At 45.0% G+C, this 15,516-nt stretch overlaps 1 protein-coding gene across 6 annotated transcripts in view; it reads right to left on the reverse strand.

The window, feature by feature from the left end:
* The window catches only part of LOC137417460 (kinesin-like protein KIF1A), a 158,085-nt gene that overhangs the window by 66,241 nt on the left and 76,328 nt on the right, over nucleotides 1–15,516 (reverse strand). For all 6 annotated transcript variants that reach the window (XR_013622347.1, XM_078771545.1, XM_078771546.1 and 3 more), the window contains exons 27-31: nucleotides 13,868–14,292; nucleotides 13,654–13,744; nucleotides 13,156–13,277; nucleotides 12,725–12,783; nucleotides 11,380–11,488 (exon numbers count right to left, since the gene is read on the reverse strand). Coding sequence is in view for 5 of the 6 variants with exons in the window: in XM_078771545.1 (XP_078627671.1) it covers nucleotides 11,380–11,488; nucleotides 12,725–12,783; nucleotides 13,156–13,277; nucleotides 13,654–13,744; nucleotides 13,868–14,292 (806 nt within the window). In the remaining variant the exon portion in view is untranslated. The remainder of the gene's footprint in view (nucleotides 1–11,379; nucleotides 11,489–12,724; nucleotides 12,784–13,155; nucleotides 13,278–13,653; nucleotides 13,745–13,867; nucleotides 14,293–15,516) is intronic.

Consider the following 15,516-nt stretch of genomic DNA (forward strand, 5'->3'; position numbering starts at 1 on the left):
TGGTTGGTGCGAAAGGAGTGGATGGGGAAGATGGACCCCTTCACGAATACCCGGGGAGGGTAGTTTAAAAGTAGGTAGAGGGAGTAGGTAAATTGTGGTTGGATATTGGCATCTGTGGTGCAAGTAGTTGCACAGAGTGTTGGATGGGTGCATTAGTGGAGTCAATTGGCTGCGCGTGTGGCCTGTTAGTGTGTGTATGGTTAAATGAGCACTCCGCCACTGTTAGTCTGTCGGCCAGGTGAGGCCGCAGGTAGGCTCTGGGAGCCAGTAGAGCTGTTCAATGGGGCCCGAGGATCCGGAGGACGGACCCGGGTAGCCCGACGCCAGAGAGGGCGGTAGTGGGGTGAGAGCGCCAGAGGGCCTTCCCCAGGTAGGTTAGGGTAAGGAGCAGGTAAGCTCGGAGACAACTGCAGTGGCGGAGGTGTGCAGGTGAGCCGACCTGCTGGGAGCGCCACACGACCCAGCCCTGAAATTGTGTGAGGGAACAGGGAGTTGAATCGGGGGAGTGAGACCCCAAATTGGTGAGCACCACAGTTTGGTCAATGGGAGTTCGGTTCTTAGAACCACATAGTGTAAGATGGCCAATGGTTTTGCAGGGAAAGACCCTGGGTAGAGTATAGACAACTCTTGTATGGTGCTGTTCTCTATTGCGTTTTCATCTTGTGTAATACTGCGCATTGTTATTTGCATATTCTGTATCTATTATCTTATTCTAATATCTACCATCGCTTTCTTTGTCTTGCAGATTGATTGTTCATCGTTGTTGCTAATAAACCTGCATTCAATTGATACATTCTTGTTTATGAACAATCAACTCATCTGAAGATGCCTGCTGCAGTCTGCCCCTTGCCGAGCTGTGTCTACGTTACTGACAGCACTGACAATGCCGTTGCTGCTATCCAGCTCTCCATCCACGCCATGACTCACATATCCATTGCACCAGCCAAACCGGACAAAGTCAGCCGTCCTCGTATCCAAACCGGCGGCACCAGCGAAGATTGGCAATATTTCACCAGAAGATGGGATGGTTACAAGGCAGCGACCCAGATAATCGGCCATGATGTTCGCGTTCAACTCCTTGAATGTTGTGATGATAACCTACGACGTGACCTCCACCGCAGCAACCCACGCATTGAAATCAAGGACGAGGCAGCTATACTACAAGCCATTCGGTCCCTTGCTGTCCGAGAGGAGAATACTATGGTGTCCCGCGTCAACCTCCACAACATGCGACAGGACCGAGAAGAACCAATTCGTACCTACGCAGCCCGTCTGGCTGGTCAAGCTGAGATCTGCAAGTTTTCTGTTGTATGCTCATGCAATCCCCCTACTGATGTCAACTACACCAAGGACATGGTTCGCGATGTCCTATGTCGGGGACTCGCCGATCAAGATATACAACAGGACATTCTCGGCGATCAAAATCAGAACATGAGCTTGGAGGAAGTTCTCACTTTCGTAGAGGCCAAGGAAGCAGGGAAACGCTCCCAGAATGCCTTGCTCGATAGTGAAGGCGCTCATGGCGCGAGCCAATACAAAAACTGGAAGAACAAAAGAGCCCTGATCACTACCGACAAGCAGGCGGCCATTTGTAGCTATTGCGGCAAAACTGGTCATGGCAAACAGCCGAACATCGACCAAAGGCGTCAATTCTGCAATGCCTATGGGAAAACATGCAGTAAATGCACCACTCGCGGCCATTTTGCACATGTCTGCCGGGGAGGCACGAAAAAGGCGGAAAACAAACCTACGGACAAATCAATGGATGCTCATGATGTGGAAGAAAGCAGCCAGGTCCACGATCTCCTCTGCTCTGTCACGGAACGAGAAACGGCCATTTGGAAGCTGCAAATTCAAAGGGCCATGGCCACCTTGTCAACTCCACTACACCTCGACCACCATATATTTGACCACCTCTCTGGCTGGACCAAGAAGAAGTCTCAACCACAGCCGTACATAACACTCATAGCACAGATCGATAAGGAAGCTTATGACCATTTCGGCCAGCCACTGTCATCCCGACCAAAATCGGCCAGGCTCCAGGCCATGGCCGACACTGGCTGTCAAAGCTGCCTCACAGGACTCAATATTTTCCACAAACTCGGGCTGCGTAATGAAGACCTCATGTAATGAATAACCTGTCAACCTGAAGATGAATGCTGTTAACAGCGGAAGGGTCCGGATTATCGGCGCCATGCTCCTACACCTGTCTGGTCGCACAGCCAATGGCGACATTATTGAAACCCGACAAATCTGCTACATCTCACCTGACACACGGAACATGTATCTCAGTCGTGAAGCATGCGTCGATCTAGGCCTCGTGTCTAGTAGCTTCCCAACCATTGGCGAATCCAACACAGTTGGTGCTGCAGTGGCAGCAGTTATCGATGCAAATTGTAACTGCCCCGAAAGATCGCTTCCCCCTACACTGCCTACATCTATCCCATTTCCGGCCACTGACGAGAACCGAGAGAGGCTGGAGAAATGGCTACTGGAGTACTACAAAAGCAGCACATTCAATGTCTGCGAACACAACTCTTGTATGGTGCTGTTCTCTATTGCGTTCTCATCTTGTGTAATACTGCGCATTGTTATTTGCATATTCTGTATCTATTATCTTATTCTAATATCTACCATCGCTTTCTTTGTCTTGCAGATTGATTGTTCATCGTTGTTGCTAATAACCCTGCATTCAATTGATACATTCTTGTTTAGAGTAAGAGTGTTAAAGTCATTTAGAGTATAGTTAGGATTGAAATCCCTTCGCACCATATGCAGCCACTCACCTGAGGTGATGATATGACTCCACACCATGTTTGTTTGTTTTTTGTTGCAAATGTTTGGTTGGAATGGTGAGACGCATCATGACGTGGGGGTGATATTGTGCTCGTTTATTCCATCTCTTCCTCCTTATGAGGGATTGATGGTAAATTCGGAATAGAGGGATTAATGAGAAATTGGGATTGTTGACGAATTCGGTATAGAGGGGAGATATGGGGAAGACAAGAATAGCGACGAATTTGTAAATGTGTAGAATTGTGTAAATATGGGGTAAGGGGCAAGGGTAGATTAGGTGACAGGGGGGGGGGGGGGGGGACGTACGGTAGGGACGAGCTTTCTCCGCTCGCTCCCATGCGCACCTCACCTCTGCATTACCTTGTATTGATGTGTACCCTTGCGATCCTACCCCGATGCTTGCTGTGTCCTTTCCTTCCCCACTCACGGCTTGTTCTTTTGGGTCCGGGGGGAGTGCGCAGGTAGCCGAACTTGTGTGCCCGAGCCGCCGCTGCACAGCCTGCCTGGACCGGTACACCACCTTATGGACCGCACGACTTGCGGCCGAGCACCACTTTATGGACCACACGTTTTTGTGGCCAAGCACCACACTGATGGACCCCACGTGTTGGGGCCTGGCCCCTCTGCTGGGACCGGCCATGATGGCCAGAGAAGAGTTTGCTTGCGGACCACGGTGAGGTGGCCCCTTTGCCATACAGGTGGACCACCCTTAGTTGGCCCCTGTTGGCCATAAATAAAAACAGTGGACGCGTTGTGTGCCCTTCTTCTTATTTTCAAATAGGCAGCAAGCCACAAGAACAAGTCAACATCAAGGAAACATCGCCCAGCAGAGCAGGGGAAGCCACAAGACAAGGTCATCAGTTTGTTTTATTGAAATGTGTGAAATGAGCACTGGATGGTGCTTTGTGTGTTTTATGGAGCTTTGGTGCTTATTGGTGCTGATTGGTGCTTTGGTGATTTGTAATGCTCTTGTGCTCGGTGGTGCACTGCAATATCAATTGTGCATCCCCGGGCATTTGAGTATGGTGTATCAGTGCAGTGCAGTGCATGCTTCTTCCTCTTCTCAAAAGTTCATCTTTTTGTCTCCCAAAATGACAGGTCCTGGGTTCGCATTGTAAATACTAATTAGTGTCTTGTAAATTATGCTCCCCACCGTATATGTATAGTTTGAAGCCCATTCCGTGATTCGGTTATCCTGTGGGCGTGAGTCTGTTAGGTAGGATGCAACGTAGCAGGCGGGATATACTTAGTTGTTTTAAAACTGTCGCACTCAAGGGTAAGGCTAATAGTAGAGGGATACTACACCTGAGTGTCACATCAAGTAAAGTTATTTCGGGCCGGGACGGCCCGAGAGGAAAGACGGGTGCTGTGTTACGGTTTTTAGAACCTTCACCAGTAAATTTTAGTAAATGTTTCCCTAATAAATGATCCCCTGTAAACATCCCCATCAATTGGCTTTATTAAAGATCGCACCCTAGTTAGTCCATGTACAACACGTAGAGAACCATAGGACCTCTCTGTAGTTATTTCATTATTATGTGTTTCAGTTAAGGATCTGTTCCCAATAGTTGAATCTGCGTTGCATTAATCAAATAAGATAGGCCCCTTTCAATTTCCCCAATCATCTCCGCTCTTCAAAGTGCAGTAACAGTAGGATAGCGTTCGCTGCCGTTTGCCTTGGGCTGTTTGCTGGCACCAAGCCGCCATTACGCACGCGGTCTCAAGCCGAGGAAAAAGGGGGCGGAACCACAAGAACAAGGTGTGGCATGTGAACTCATCATCAGAGGTGGAGCCAGCGAGCCCTTGCCGGCCAACCAGCGCCGAGGTGAGCCGACCGGTAGGCGTGTCATCGGAGCCGGCGGCTCGATACCAGAACGGACAATAAAAGCGGCTGCGAGGGACTGCTTCACCGGAGAGATGAGGTGAGAACGAGATCAGATGAGGTGAGAAGGAGACCAGACGAGTGAGAAGGTACAGAGGAAGTGAGAAGGAGATCAGATGAGGTGAGAAGGAGTTCGGGACGATGAGCTGGAGCGGAGCTGGGAGTGCGCCACGGACTGCTTTTGGTACGAGCTGCGCCACAAACTGCTGATGGTAACGGACTGCGCAGGGGACCGTTGATGATACGAACCTTGTTCGAAAGAGAGAGAGAGAGCATTGGCACGAGCCACATATTACGTACGCCGTATCCCAGTTTCCCCGATATATGTAACGTCTGCCCGCGGTCCACGATACACGCTCGCTGCCTGCCAGGGTTTCCCGCCACGACGCGAGTCCACTGCTGGAGCCGGACCTCGACGCCTAACATCTGCCTGGACCCTTCTTCTCCTTCCAGCCATTCCTTCCTGCCATTCCCTGTCGTGTAAGTCTGATTGTTTGTCCGGGGTTATAATATAAGACTGTTTAAGGCTGCCCTGTGTACCTTCTTCTTCTTCACTGTACATTCCCTTTCATTTCTTCTTTGGTTTTGGTTTTGTATATAAATTAATAAATTACACCTGTTCCTTCATATTCTTTGGGTTTTCCTCTCATCCGGTCACTTTCGTCCCTTCTTCCCATTGAGTACCTGTGGCAGGAATCGGCCAACGTTCGGAGTCGGGTTTAGTCTTTTGTTAACGGCCTGAGTCGTGGCTCACTTCGCTCGGCATGTCCATTACAGCCGCGGCTCGGGCGGGGCTCATTTCCTCGCTTACAGGAAGGCGCTGGTAATTAGGTCATAGGAATAATTGGCCTACTACCCTATTCAGCGCTGACCGGAAGTGACGTAATAGCTCCAGGACTGGCGGAGACGGCCAGCTTAACAGGACAAGGGGATTAACCCCCCCTTGCTAACGGGAGTGCCGTCCCCCAGATCCGTAACAATATATATATATACTAGCTTGGCTCGGCTCGCTGCACTCGCCTCACCAAGCATCGTTACAGAGGAACGTGCTTATTTTAGCTGAGGCTAATGACTGTACCTGAGTTGCTGTGTAGTCATGATTTACACCAATCATAATACAAACAATTACTTTGCACAAATGTATTTGTTGTGTTTGTGATATTACATTTTTATAGGCAATTTAGGTTGAAGATTTAGGTTGAATGTTTTTTTTTTTTTCAAGAAAGAACCCCTCAGCACACACATAGGGGAGGGGTAGGTGCAGACTGGAAGTTTGGGACGATTACACCTCACCACCATGTAATTCAAAACACCTCACCACCAAGTAATTCAAAACACCTCACCACCAAGTCATTTAAAACACCTCACAGCCATAAAACACGAAATAAAAACACCTCACCACCACAAAATTAAAAACACCTCACCACCATGAAATTGAAAACACCTCACAGCCACAAAACATGTAATAAAAACACCTCACAGCCATAAAACACGTAATAAAAACACCTCACAGCCATAAAACACGAAATAAAAACACCTCACAGCCATAAAACACGTAATAAAAACACCTCACCACCACGAAATTAAAAACACCTCACAGCCATCAAACACGTAATAAAAACACCTCACAGCGATAAAACACGTAATAAAAACACATACCACCACAAAATTAAAAACACCTCACAGCCATAAAACACGTAATAAAAACACCTCACAGCCATAAAACACGTAATAAAAACACCTCACCACCACGAAATTAAAAACACCTCACAGCCATCAAACACGTAATAAAAACACCTCACAGCCATAAAACACGTAATAAAAACACCTCACAGCCATAAAACACGTAATAAAAACACCTCACCACCACAAAATTAAAAACACCTCACAGCCATAAAACACGTAATAAAAACACCTCACAGCCATCAAACACTTAATAAAAACACCTCACAGCCATAAAACACGTAATAAAAATACCTCACCACCACGAAATTAAAAACACCTCACAGCCATAAAACACGTAATAAAAACACCTCACAGCGATAAAACACGTAATAAAAACACACCACCACAAAATTAAAAACACCTCACAGCCATAAAACATGTAATAAAAACACCTCACAGCCATAAAACACGTAATAAAAATACCTCACCACCACGAAATTAAAAACACCTCACAGCCATAAAACACGTAATAAAAACACCTCACCACCACAAAATTAAAAACACCTCACAGCCATCAAACACGTAATAAAAACACCTCACAGCCATAAAACACATAATAAAAACACCTCACAGCCATAAAACACGTAATAAAAATACCTCACCACCACGAAATAAAAACACCTCACAGCCATAAAACACGTAATAAAAACACCTCACAGCGATAAAACACGTAATAAAAACACACCACCACAAAATTAAAAACACCTCACAGCCATAAAACACGTAATAAAAACACCTCACAGCCATAAAACACGTAATAAAAACACCTCACCACCACGAAATTAAAAACACCTCATAGCCATAAAACACGTAATAAAAACACCTCACCACCACAAAATTAAAAACACCTCACAGCCATCAAACACGTAATAAAAACACCTCACAGCCATAAAACACATAATAAAAACACCTCACCACCACGAAATTAAAAACACCTCACAGCCACAAAACACGTAATAAAAACACCTCACAGCCATAAAACACGTAATAAAAACAACACACCACCACAAAATTAAAAACACCTCAGCCATAAAACACGTAAAAAAAACCACCTCACAGCCACGTCATTTAAAAACACCTCACCACCAAGTAATTCAAAACACCTCACCACCACGTGATTCAAAACACTTCACCACCACGTAATTATAAATACCTCACCACCACGTAAATCAAAACACCTCACCACCATGTGATTTAAAAACACCTCACCACGATGTGATTTAAAAACACCTCACCACCATGTGATTTAAAAACACCCACCACCACGTCATTTAAAAACACCTCACCACCATATAATTCAAAATAACTCACCACCACGTGATTCAAAACCACCACAAAGTTCTTAAAAACACTTCACAACCACGGAAACAAAAGTTTGAGGGAGTCGTTAAGTGACAACACAGACACTGCCCAGATGTGTAGATATATAGATAAATGACTGTACCCGAGTTACCGTTTTGTCATGGTTTAAACCAATCATAATTCAAACAATTATTTTGCACAAATGTATTTGTAATATACGTGATATCACATTTTATAAACAATTGAAGTTGAAAAAAAAATTCCCCAAAAAATTCAAAAAATAAAAATAAGAAAATAGGAAAATTTTTCAAAAAAATACCCTGAGGACATACCGACGGGAGAGATATGTGCATACCAGATGTTTGGTACGATTTCACAAAAGTTTGAGAAAGTAGTTCAGTGACAAGACAACACTTTTGTCTTTTGTCTTTGAGAAAGTAGTTCAGTGACTGTGCAGCGTCTGTCCTGTGTTGTCTTGTGTTGTGTTGTCACTGAACTACTTTCTCAAACTTTTGTGAAATCCTACCAAACTTCTGGTATGCACATATTTCTCCCGTCGGTATGTCCTAAGGGTATTTTTTTTTGAAATTTTTTCCATTTTTGGGGAATTTTTTTTTTTTCAACTTCAATTGTTTATAAAATGTGCTATCACGTATATTACAAATACATTTGTGCAAAATAATTGTTTGAATTATGATTGGTTTAAACCATGACAAAACGGCAACTCGGGTACAGTCATTTATCTATATATCTACACATCTGGCCAGTGTCTGTGTTGTCACTTAACGACTACCTCAAACTTTTGTTTCCGTGGTTGTGAAGTGTTTTTAATAACGTTGTGGTGGTTTTGAATCACGTGGTGGTGAGGTATTTTGAATTATGTGGTGGTGAGGTGTTTTTAAATGACGTGGTGGTGAGGTGTTTTTAAATCACATGGTGGTGAGGTGTTTTTAAATCACATGGTGGTGAGGTGTTTTGAATTACGTGGTGGTGAGGTATTTATAATTACGTGGTGGTGAGGTGTTTTTAATTACGTGGTGGTGAGGTGTTTTTAATCAGTTGGTGATGGGATGTTTTGAATTACGTGGTGGTGAGGTGTTTTGAATTGCTTGGTGGTGAGGTGTTTTTAAATGACGTGGTGGTGAGGTGTTTTTAAATCACATGGTGGTGAGGTGTTTTTAAATCACATGGTGGTGAGGTGTTTTTAAATCACATGGTGGTGAGGTGTTTTTAAATCACATGGTGGTGAGGTGTTTTGAATTACGTGGTGGTGAGGTATTTATAATTACGTGGTGGTGAGGTGTTTTTAATTACGTGGTGGTGAGGTGTTTTTAATCAGTTGGTGATGGGATGTTTTGAATTACGTGGTGGTGAGGTGTTTTGAATTGCTTGGTGGTGAGGTGTTTTTAAATGACGTGGTGGTGAGGTGTTTTTAAATGACGTGGTGGTGAGGTGTTTTTATTACGTGTTTTATGGCTGTGAGGTGTTTTCAATTTCGTGGTGGTGAGGTGTTTTCAATTTCGTGGAGGTGAGGTGTTTTTAATTTCGTGGTGGTGAGGTGTTTTCAATTTCGTGGTGGTGTGTTTTTAATTTCGTGGCTGTGAGGTGTTTTTATTATGTGTTTTATGGCTGTGAGGTGTTTTTATTACGTGTTTTATGGCTGTGAGGTGTTTTATTATGTGTTTTATGGCTGTGAGGTGTTTTCAATTTCGTGGTGATGAGGTGTTTTTAATTTCGTGGTGGTGAGGTGTTTTTATTACGTGTTTTATGGCTGTGAAGTGTTTTAATTACTTGGTGGTGAGGTGTAATCATCCCAAACTTCCAGTCTGCACCTACCCCTCCCCTAGGTATGTGCTGAGGGGTTCTTTCTTGAAAAAAAAAAAACATTCAACCTAAATTGCCTATAAAATGTAATATCACAAACACAACAAATACATTTGTGCAAAATAATTGTTTGTATTATGATTGGTGTAAATCATGACAACACAGCAACTCAGGTAGTCATTATTCTCAGCTAAAATAAGCCCGTTCCTCAGCTAATATAATATAATATAATATAATATAATATAATATAATATAATATAATATAATATATATATATATATATATATTGATTGTTGCGGTTTTGTGTTTTTACAAATAAAAGGTTAATTTCCCCTAATAGTTTAGTCACACTACAACATGTAGCCTCGTTTAAGCTCAGTTATTTCTTAGTAAGTGTAAGCGTAGACCTTTCCTATGTTTAGTTTTGCGTTGAGTAGAATAATGAGAGTTAGGTCTCCTTCCAATGCCTATGCCGCCTCGATGCTTTGAGTTTTGGTGCAAATTACCACGAGGCCGGCCTGACAAGTCGATCCAGGCCGAAGGAAGGCGGGACAGAAGGAGTGGGGAGTGACCGGTAAGCACGAGCCGCCAATCAGGGCTCGAGGGGAGTGGCTTACGACTGCGGCAAAAGGCGTGTTTTGGAACATTCGAGGCAGGCCAGGGCGTGGCAATATAACCCTGTGCCCGAAGCCCCCACCTCAGTTGTGAGAGTCGGTTCGGAGCGCCAAGTTGTGAGAAGGGAGGCAGACGAGTTACAAGTTGAGTTCGCGGTTGAGCTTGAGTCAGATCCTCCGTTGAGTTACGAGAGTGAAAGCTCGCAGTTGTATTAATCTCGTCGTGAAGGACCGCCGTGCCGGGCGAGAGACGCGCGTATATTTTCCCGCCTGCCTGCCTTTGTTCGAGCTATGCGCTGCGAGGATTCCTCCCGCCTGCCTGCCTGTTTTCGTCGGGGGACGTGCTGTGACCGCAGAGGGCCACGCCGGGTGAGCTGTTCCTGAACGACCAAAGCCGGCGCGTTCAGCGCATGAACATTTTCTTCCTTCATCCCCCTGTGAGTGTGAATGGGCCCATTGCCTGGGAAAATAAGTTAAGACTGTTTTAAGACTGCCCTGTGTCTCTCTTTTCTACCGAACCATTGTAGATAATAGTGTAAATAAATCGTGTTATTCCTTTGATTCGACCGTCTCGTGCTCTTCATCATTGACTAAGCATGGTACGAACTATATCGCTCTGATCGGGTTGCAATAACAAGGTAATAGCACGGACCACGTGGTATGCAATCCGCTCGGGTGTACTCAAATTACGCGTGGTTCATGCGAGACTTGATCCCCGCTTCCGCAGCGGCGTGGGTACTTAGGTACGTGCGAGAATCGTCCCGAAACCCTGTCCCGCGTCTGACCGGAAGTGGCGACTCAAGTCTCGCGGTTGCGACGACCCAAGAAGAACAAAGGGCTTAATCTCCCCTTGGTAAGGGAACGGGGGTCGCGCAAAACCGTAACAATATATATATATATATACAGGTTGAACCCCCTAACTTGACTGGGAAGCAAGGCACAGATTGAGTCTCACCCCAGCAATTGCTGCACAACCTGTTAGCAACAAGTGTAGCCTGCCACGCTGACACATTGTCTCTGCCCTGCTCATCAACAATTAGGAGGTTTGCAGTCAGGAACATTAAATTTAACGAAGGAAGCACACTAACCCTATGACATGACACTGACGTCATGTGCATAAATTATACCCTATAAATATATATCTCACACGACACACAAGGCCGACTATCACTCATTGATACATCTCACCATTACTCAACCGTCATCTTTAGGCCAAACAGGTATTCAGGTACTCACTCTCCGTTGGGTTCCAGTTCTGAAACTTCAAACCAGGCTAGGAGGTCGTAACGACAGTGGTGACGACCAAAGTGAGGCTGATGCATTGCTTCCACTTTGGTTGGTGGAACTGTAGGGAAAGACAAATGTATGGAGAGAGAGACAAATATATTACCATGAGATGAGCATTGCCATGATCTAAAACATGTCCACCTCCACCATCATCATCACAGAGTGCTGCGTGGGTCGCATATTCGATGAGGATTGTTGCTTCAACTCCAACCTATTGTACTCATAGTTACACAATGGTCTGTGCAGTAAGAACGATGTGTAAGGAATGATGGAATGTGTGTCGTTGCTTTTATCTCCATATGAGGGTTTCAGAAGGTAGAACTGAGCGGTGTGTGTGTGTATATATGCGTGTGTGTGTATGTGTATGTATATGTATGTGTGTATATGCGTGTGTGTGTATGTGTATGTGTATGTATATGTGTGTGTATGTGTATGTGTATGTGTGTGTGTGTGTGTGTATGTATGTGTGTATATGTATATGTGTATGTGTGTGTGTGTGTATGTGTGTGTGTGTGTGTGTGTGTGTGTGTGTGTGTGTGTGTGTGTGTGTGTGTGTGTGTGTGTGTGATTAGCTTCTTGATGCCACAGACTCAAACGTTAGCATATATACTTTCATCTTCATTATGATAGATAATGAAGAGGACAGATTATGAAAGATAATGAAGAGATAGATAATGAAGAGGTGGGAGAAGTATAAAACACAAAGACACCTGCCTTGTCCTTGTGTTTCACACTTCTCCCAGCGCCCCGCCCCCCCATCCCATGCCTCTTCCCCCCAAGCGCTCTCCCTCTCACAGATCTCCCGATGTCCCTGATCTCAAATGTTGTGTTTGTGCTTCCCCCTCTCTCCCCATCTTGTCTACCTCTATCCTTATTATATGTTTTATGTGTCGGTTTGACTTTTTGTGTGATAAAGGTTCGCTCTTTCACAAGCCTCGATCTTGTATACAAAGAAAAAGAAAAAGAAAAAAAGAAGATGTTTCCTGAAAGAGAGAGTTGCTTGAGACCACAGCAAACCCTCTCAAGGCCATGCACACTTAAAACTGAGATGTACAACAGGTACTCATACACACACAATGGATACACATGGAAATTTGATCATCCTCCAAATGGAATTAATTATCCCACTGTTTGTATATGGCTATACTATATGGCTATGTCCAAACTACATATGCATTATTAGATGGGATTCGGCCTCCAATTAATTTGCATGGGAGGGCCTACCCGAGTCTAATTGCTGCACTTTGTGTGGTGATTACAAGGTAGAAGTTGCTGCACCATTTTAATGGCTCACCTGGTTTAGACAAGGGAATGGGTGATGGAAATCGTTGCCAACGCAGAGGAACTCTGGAGCTGAAACAAAATGACATGAGGAGGTAGTGACATAGATTGAGGATACACCTCCTGTGCTACTGTGAAGTTTTAGCATTACGAGAGGCTAGCATGGGAAGTTAAGGTGGAAAGGATCGACAAGTTAAGTTGTGCAGTCAACACGTGCAGAAGAGAACCGAGGTGAGCAAAGAGCAGGTGGAGTCCGTCATAAACACAACACTGTTGAGATAAAGTAAAAAATGTAGTTGTAAAACTGCTGATGGAGATTGCTATTAGGATGAGGCAAGAGGAGACATCATAAGGTGAGGTAAAGTGAGGCATCCTGGGAATTTGGTGGAAATGCAAAGTTAGGCTGCGACATGTATGTGTAGGTGTACTGCAGGAGTGTGATACCTGGTCTTCAGTGCCGGTGTGTATAGCTGTGTGGGAAAAGCATGCTGGTGACCGAGCACCTCAAACACCAGAGGTTGTGTGTGGAGATAATGCAGAAAAGATGGAGTCACGTCCACAGAGATCTAGAGTGAAGGGATGGCAACATGAGAGAACGTTCCCATCTTGTCTGGTACACGGTTTGTCCCCATGAGACAAAAAGCTGAATGAACCAACTCCATAGACAATTTCGTGATTGACAACTAAGGAAAATACATTTATAAAAAAATAATCTTTGGTGTTGTGGCTGCTGCATTCCAAAGCAGCATTCCCAAAGGATCCGGTATTTAAGCTTCCTATTTGGTTGTTGCCCATACGGACACAGAAGTGTGAACAAGGTACCCGGGTCCAGAAAGGAGGTGTGTTACATGGAGATGCATGGTCATGGATTGACATCAGAAATAGGTAGCCTAGCTTAGCGGGTGAAAGTGAATCAATTCTGAAAGTCACAAAGTTGTTTACATTTTGCACATGGTAGAAGCCCAGTGGTGGACCTCTTCCTGCATTCTTGAGAGGCTCCGTAGAAAAGGATTCATCCTGCCGGTGAATAAAGCTGTGGGAGCAAACGCATCCAAAATGAACAAAATCCAACCTGTTTCAACCAGGTGTAAACATGAGGGAGAAAGGATGGGGATCAAGCGAGTGATGGGCCCAGCGAAGATGAGAGAACACTCACTTAAACTGACAGAAGATGTCAGCAAATTCAGTCGATATTCCAACTGCTTGAAGTACGGTAACTCGGAATGCGAACCGCTGGCCAATTTCTAATGTACCGCCATTCACTTCAACATTCTCTTTTTTACGGTCACCTTTTCCTTCCCGTCTTCTTTTGTTTTCTTCTAACGAAATGTTGGCATCAATGTTATATTTGTCTTCAGCATCATTCTCCTCTCTATGGGCCTCGTCGATGAAGTCCCTCCGTTCCACTACCTCATCATTCTCTTCTGGTCTGTTTCCGCTACATCCGCCTCTCATCCCTTGCAAGGTCACTTGGTTCACCACGTGGTTTTCTGGTCTCTCCGGTGGTGGTCCTTCACCCTCCACCACCCGCAGCTCTTCTCGAGATGAAAAGGTATCCAGGGGGATGGAGAATGGGTCGACCTGGAAATGACAACCGCAACAACGTTGAGAACGTAATTAACAATGTTGTAATCATGTCAGTCCATAGTTTACCTCTACAAATACTTCATTTGCCTCATGCAGGCCTTGTGGGCATCACAGGCAGCATTTTTTTGTTTGTTTGTCTACAACATCGAGGCTCGTGAAAGAGATAACATTAATCACGCAAAAAGTCAAACCGAAACATAAAACACAAAATAAGGGGAGCGGTAGACAAGATGGGGAGAGAGGGGGAAGGACACAAACACAACATTTGAGAGCAGGGACATTGAGAGAAGTTGGGGAGGGAGAGGGCTTGGGGGGAGGTGCGAGAGGTATAAAACATATGGACACTGGACTGTGTATGGACTATAAAACAAAAACATATGGACTTCCAGGAAAGAAGTTGGAATTTCAAAAAAGTGTATCTGGGGTGAATTAGTGGGGGTAGAAAAGATCAAGGTTTTGGATGGGGGAAGATAAGAGATGGTGGTGAACAGCTGTTTTAAAGACCTGGAGGAAGGAGTGGGATTGAAGGGAGTGGGGGAGTTTGTTCCAGAGGCGGGAGAAAAGGGGAATGAAAGATGGAAGATGAGCCTAGATTTTGGCAGTTTAACCAGAAGAGGGTTGCTGGCAGATATTGTGCCGATATTATTCCCGATATTGTGCAGATATTGTGCCGATATTGTGCCGATATTATTCCCGATATTGTGCAGATATTGTGCCGATATTGTGCCGATATGGCAGATATTATTCCTGTAGGAATATTTGGGGGACAGAGCACAGAGAGAGCTGGGGGAGCAAGGCTGGAGAGGAGTCGGAAGAAGACAGAAAGACCGCCAACCGGCCTGCAGTGAGTGAGTGAAAGGCCCTCGGAGTTAGCTTCATCGCGGGAGATTCCAATGATTCAGAAAGCTTTGGTTTCAACAGCGTGAAGCCGAGCTAGGTGTGAGGCAGGAGCACCGGCCTAGAAGGGGGAACAGTATTCCATTGAGCTGTGGATGAAAGCCTTATATGTGATGAGGAGCTCAGGTGTGCCAAGGAAGGACTTCGCACGACGGAGGATGCCCAGTCGGCGACTGGCTTTGGTGGCCAGCTTGGAAATGTGGTTTTCCCAAGAAAGATCATGGCAGATAGTGAGACCCAAAAGCTTGAGCGACAGAACTTCTTGGAGAGGATTGTTGAGAAAGTATATGGGAGGGTTGTCCAGACGGTCTTTTCGGAGAG

Source organism: Myxine glutinosa, chromosome 2 (assembly GCF_964187855.1).
Source record: "Myxine glutinosa chromosome 2, kmMyxGlut1.1, whole genome shotgun sequence".
Taxonomy (NCBI): domain Eukaryota; kingdom Metazoa; phylum Chordata; class Myxini; order Myxiniformes; family Myxinidae; genus Myxine; species Myxine glutinosa.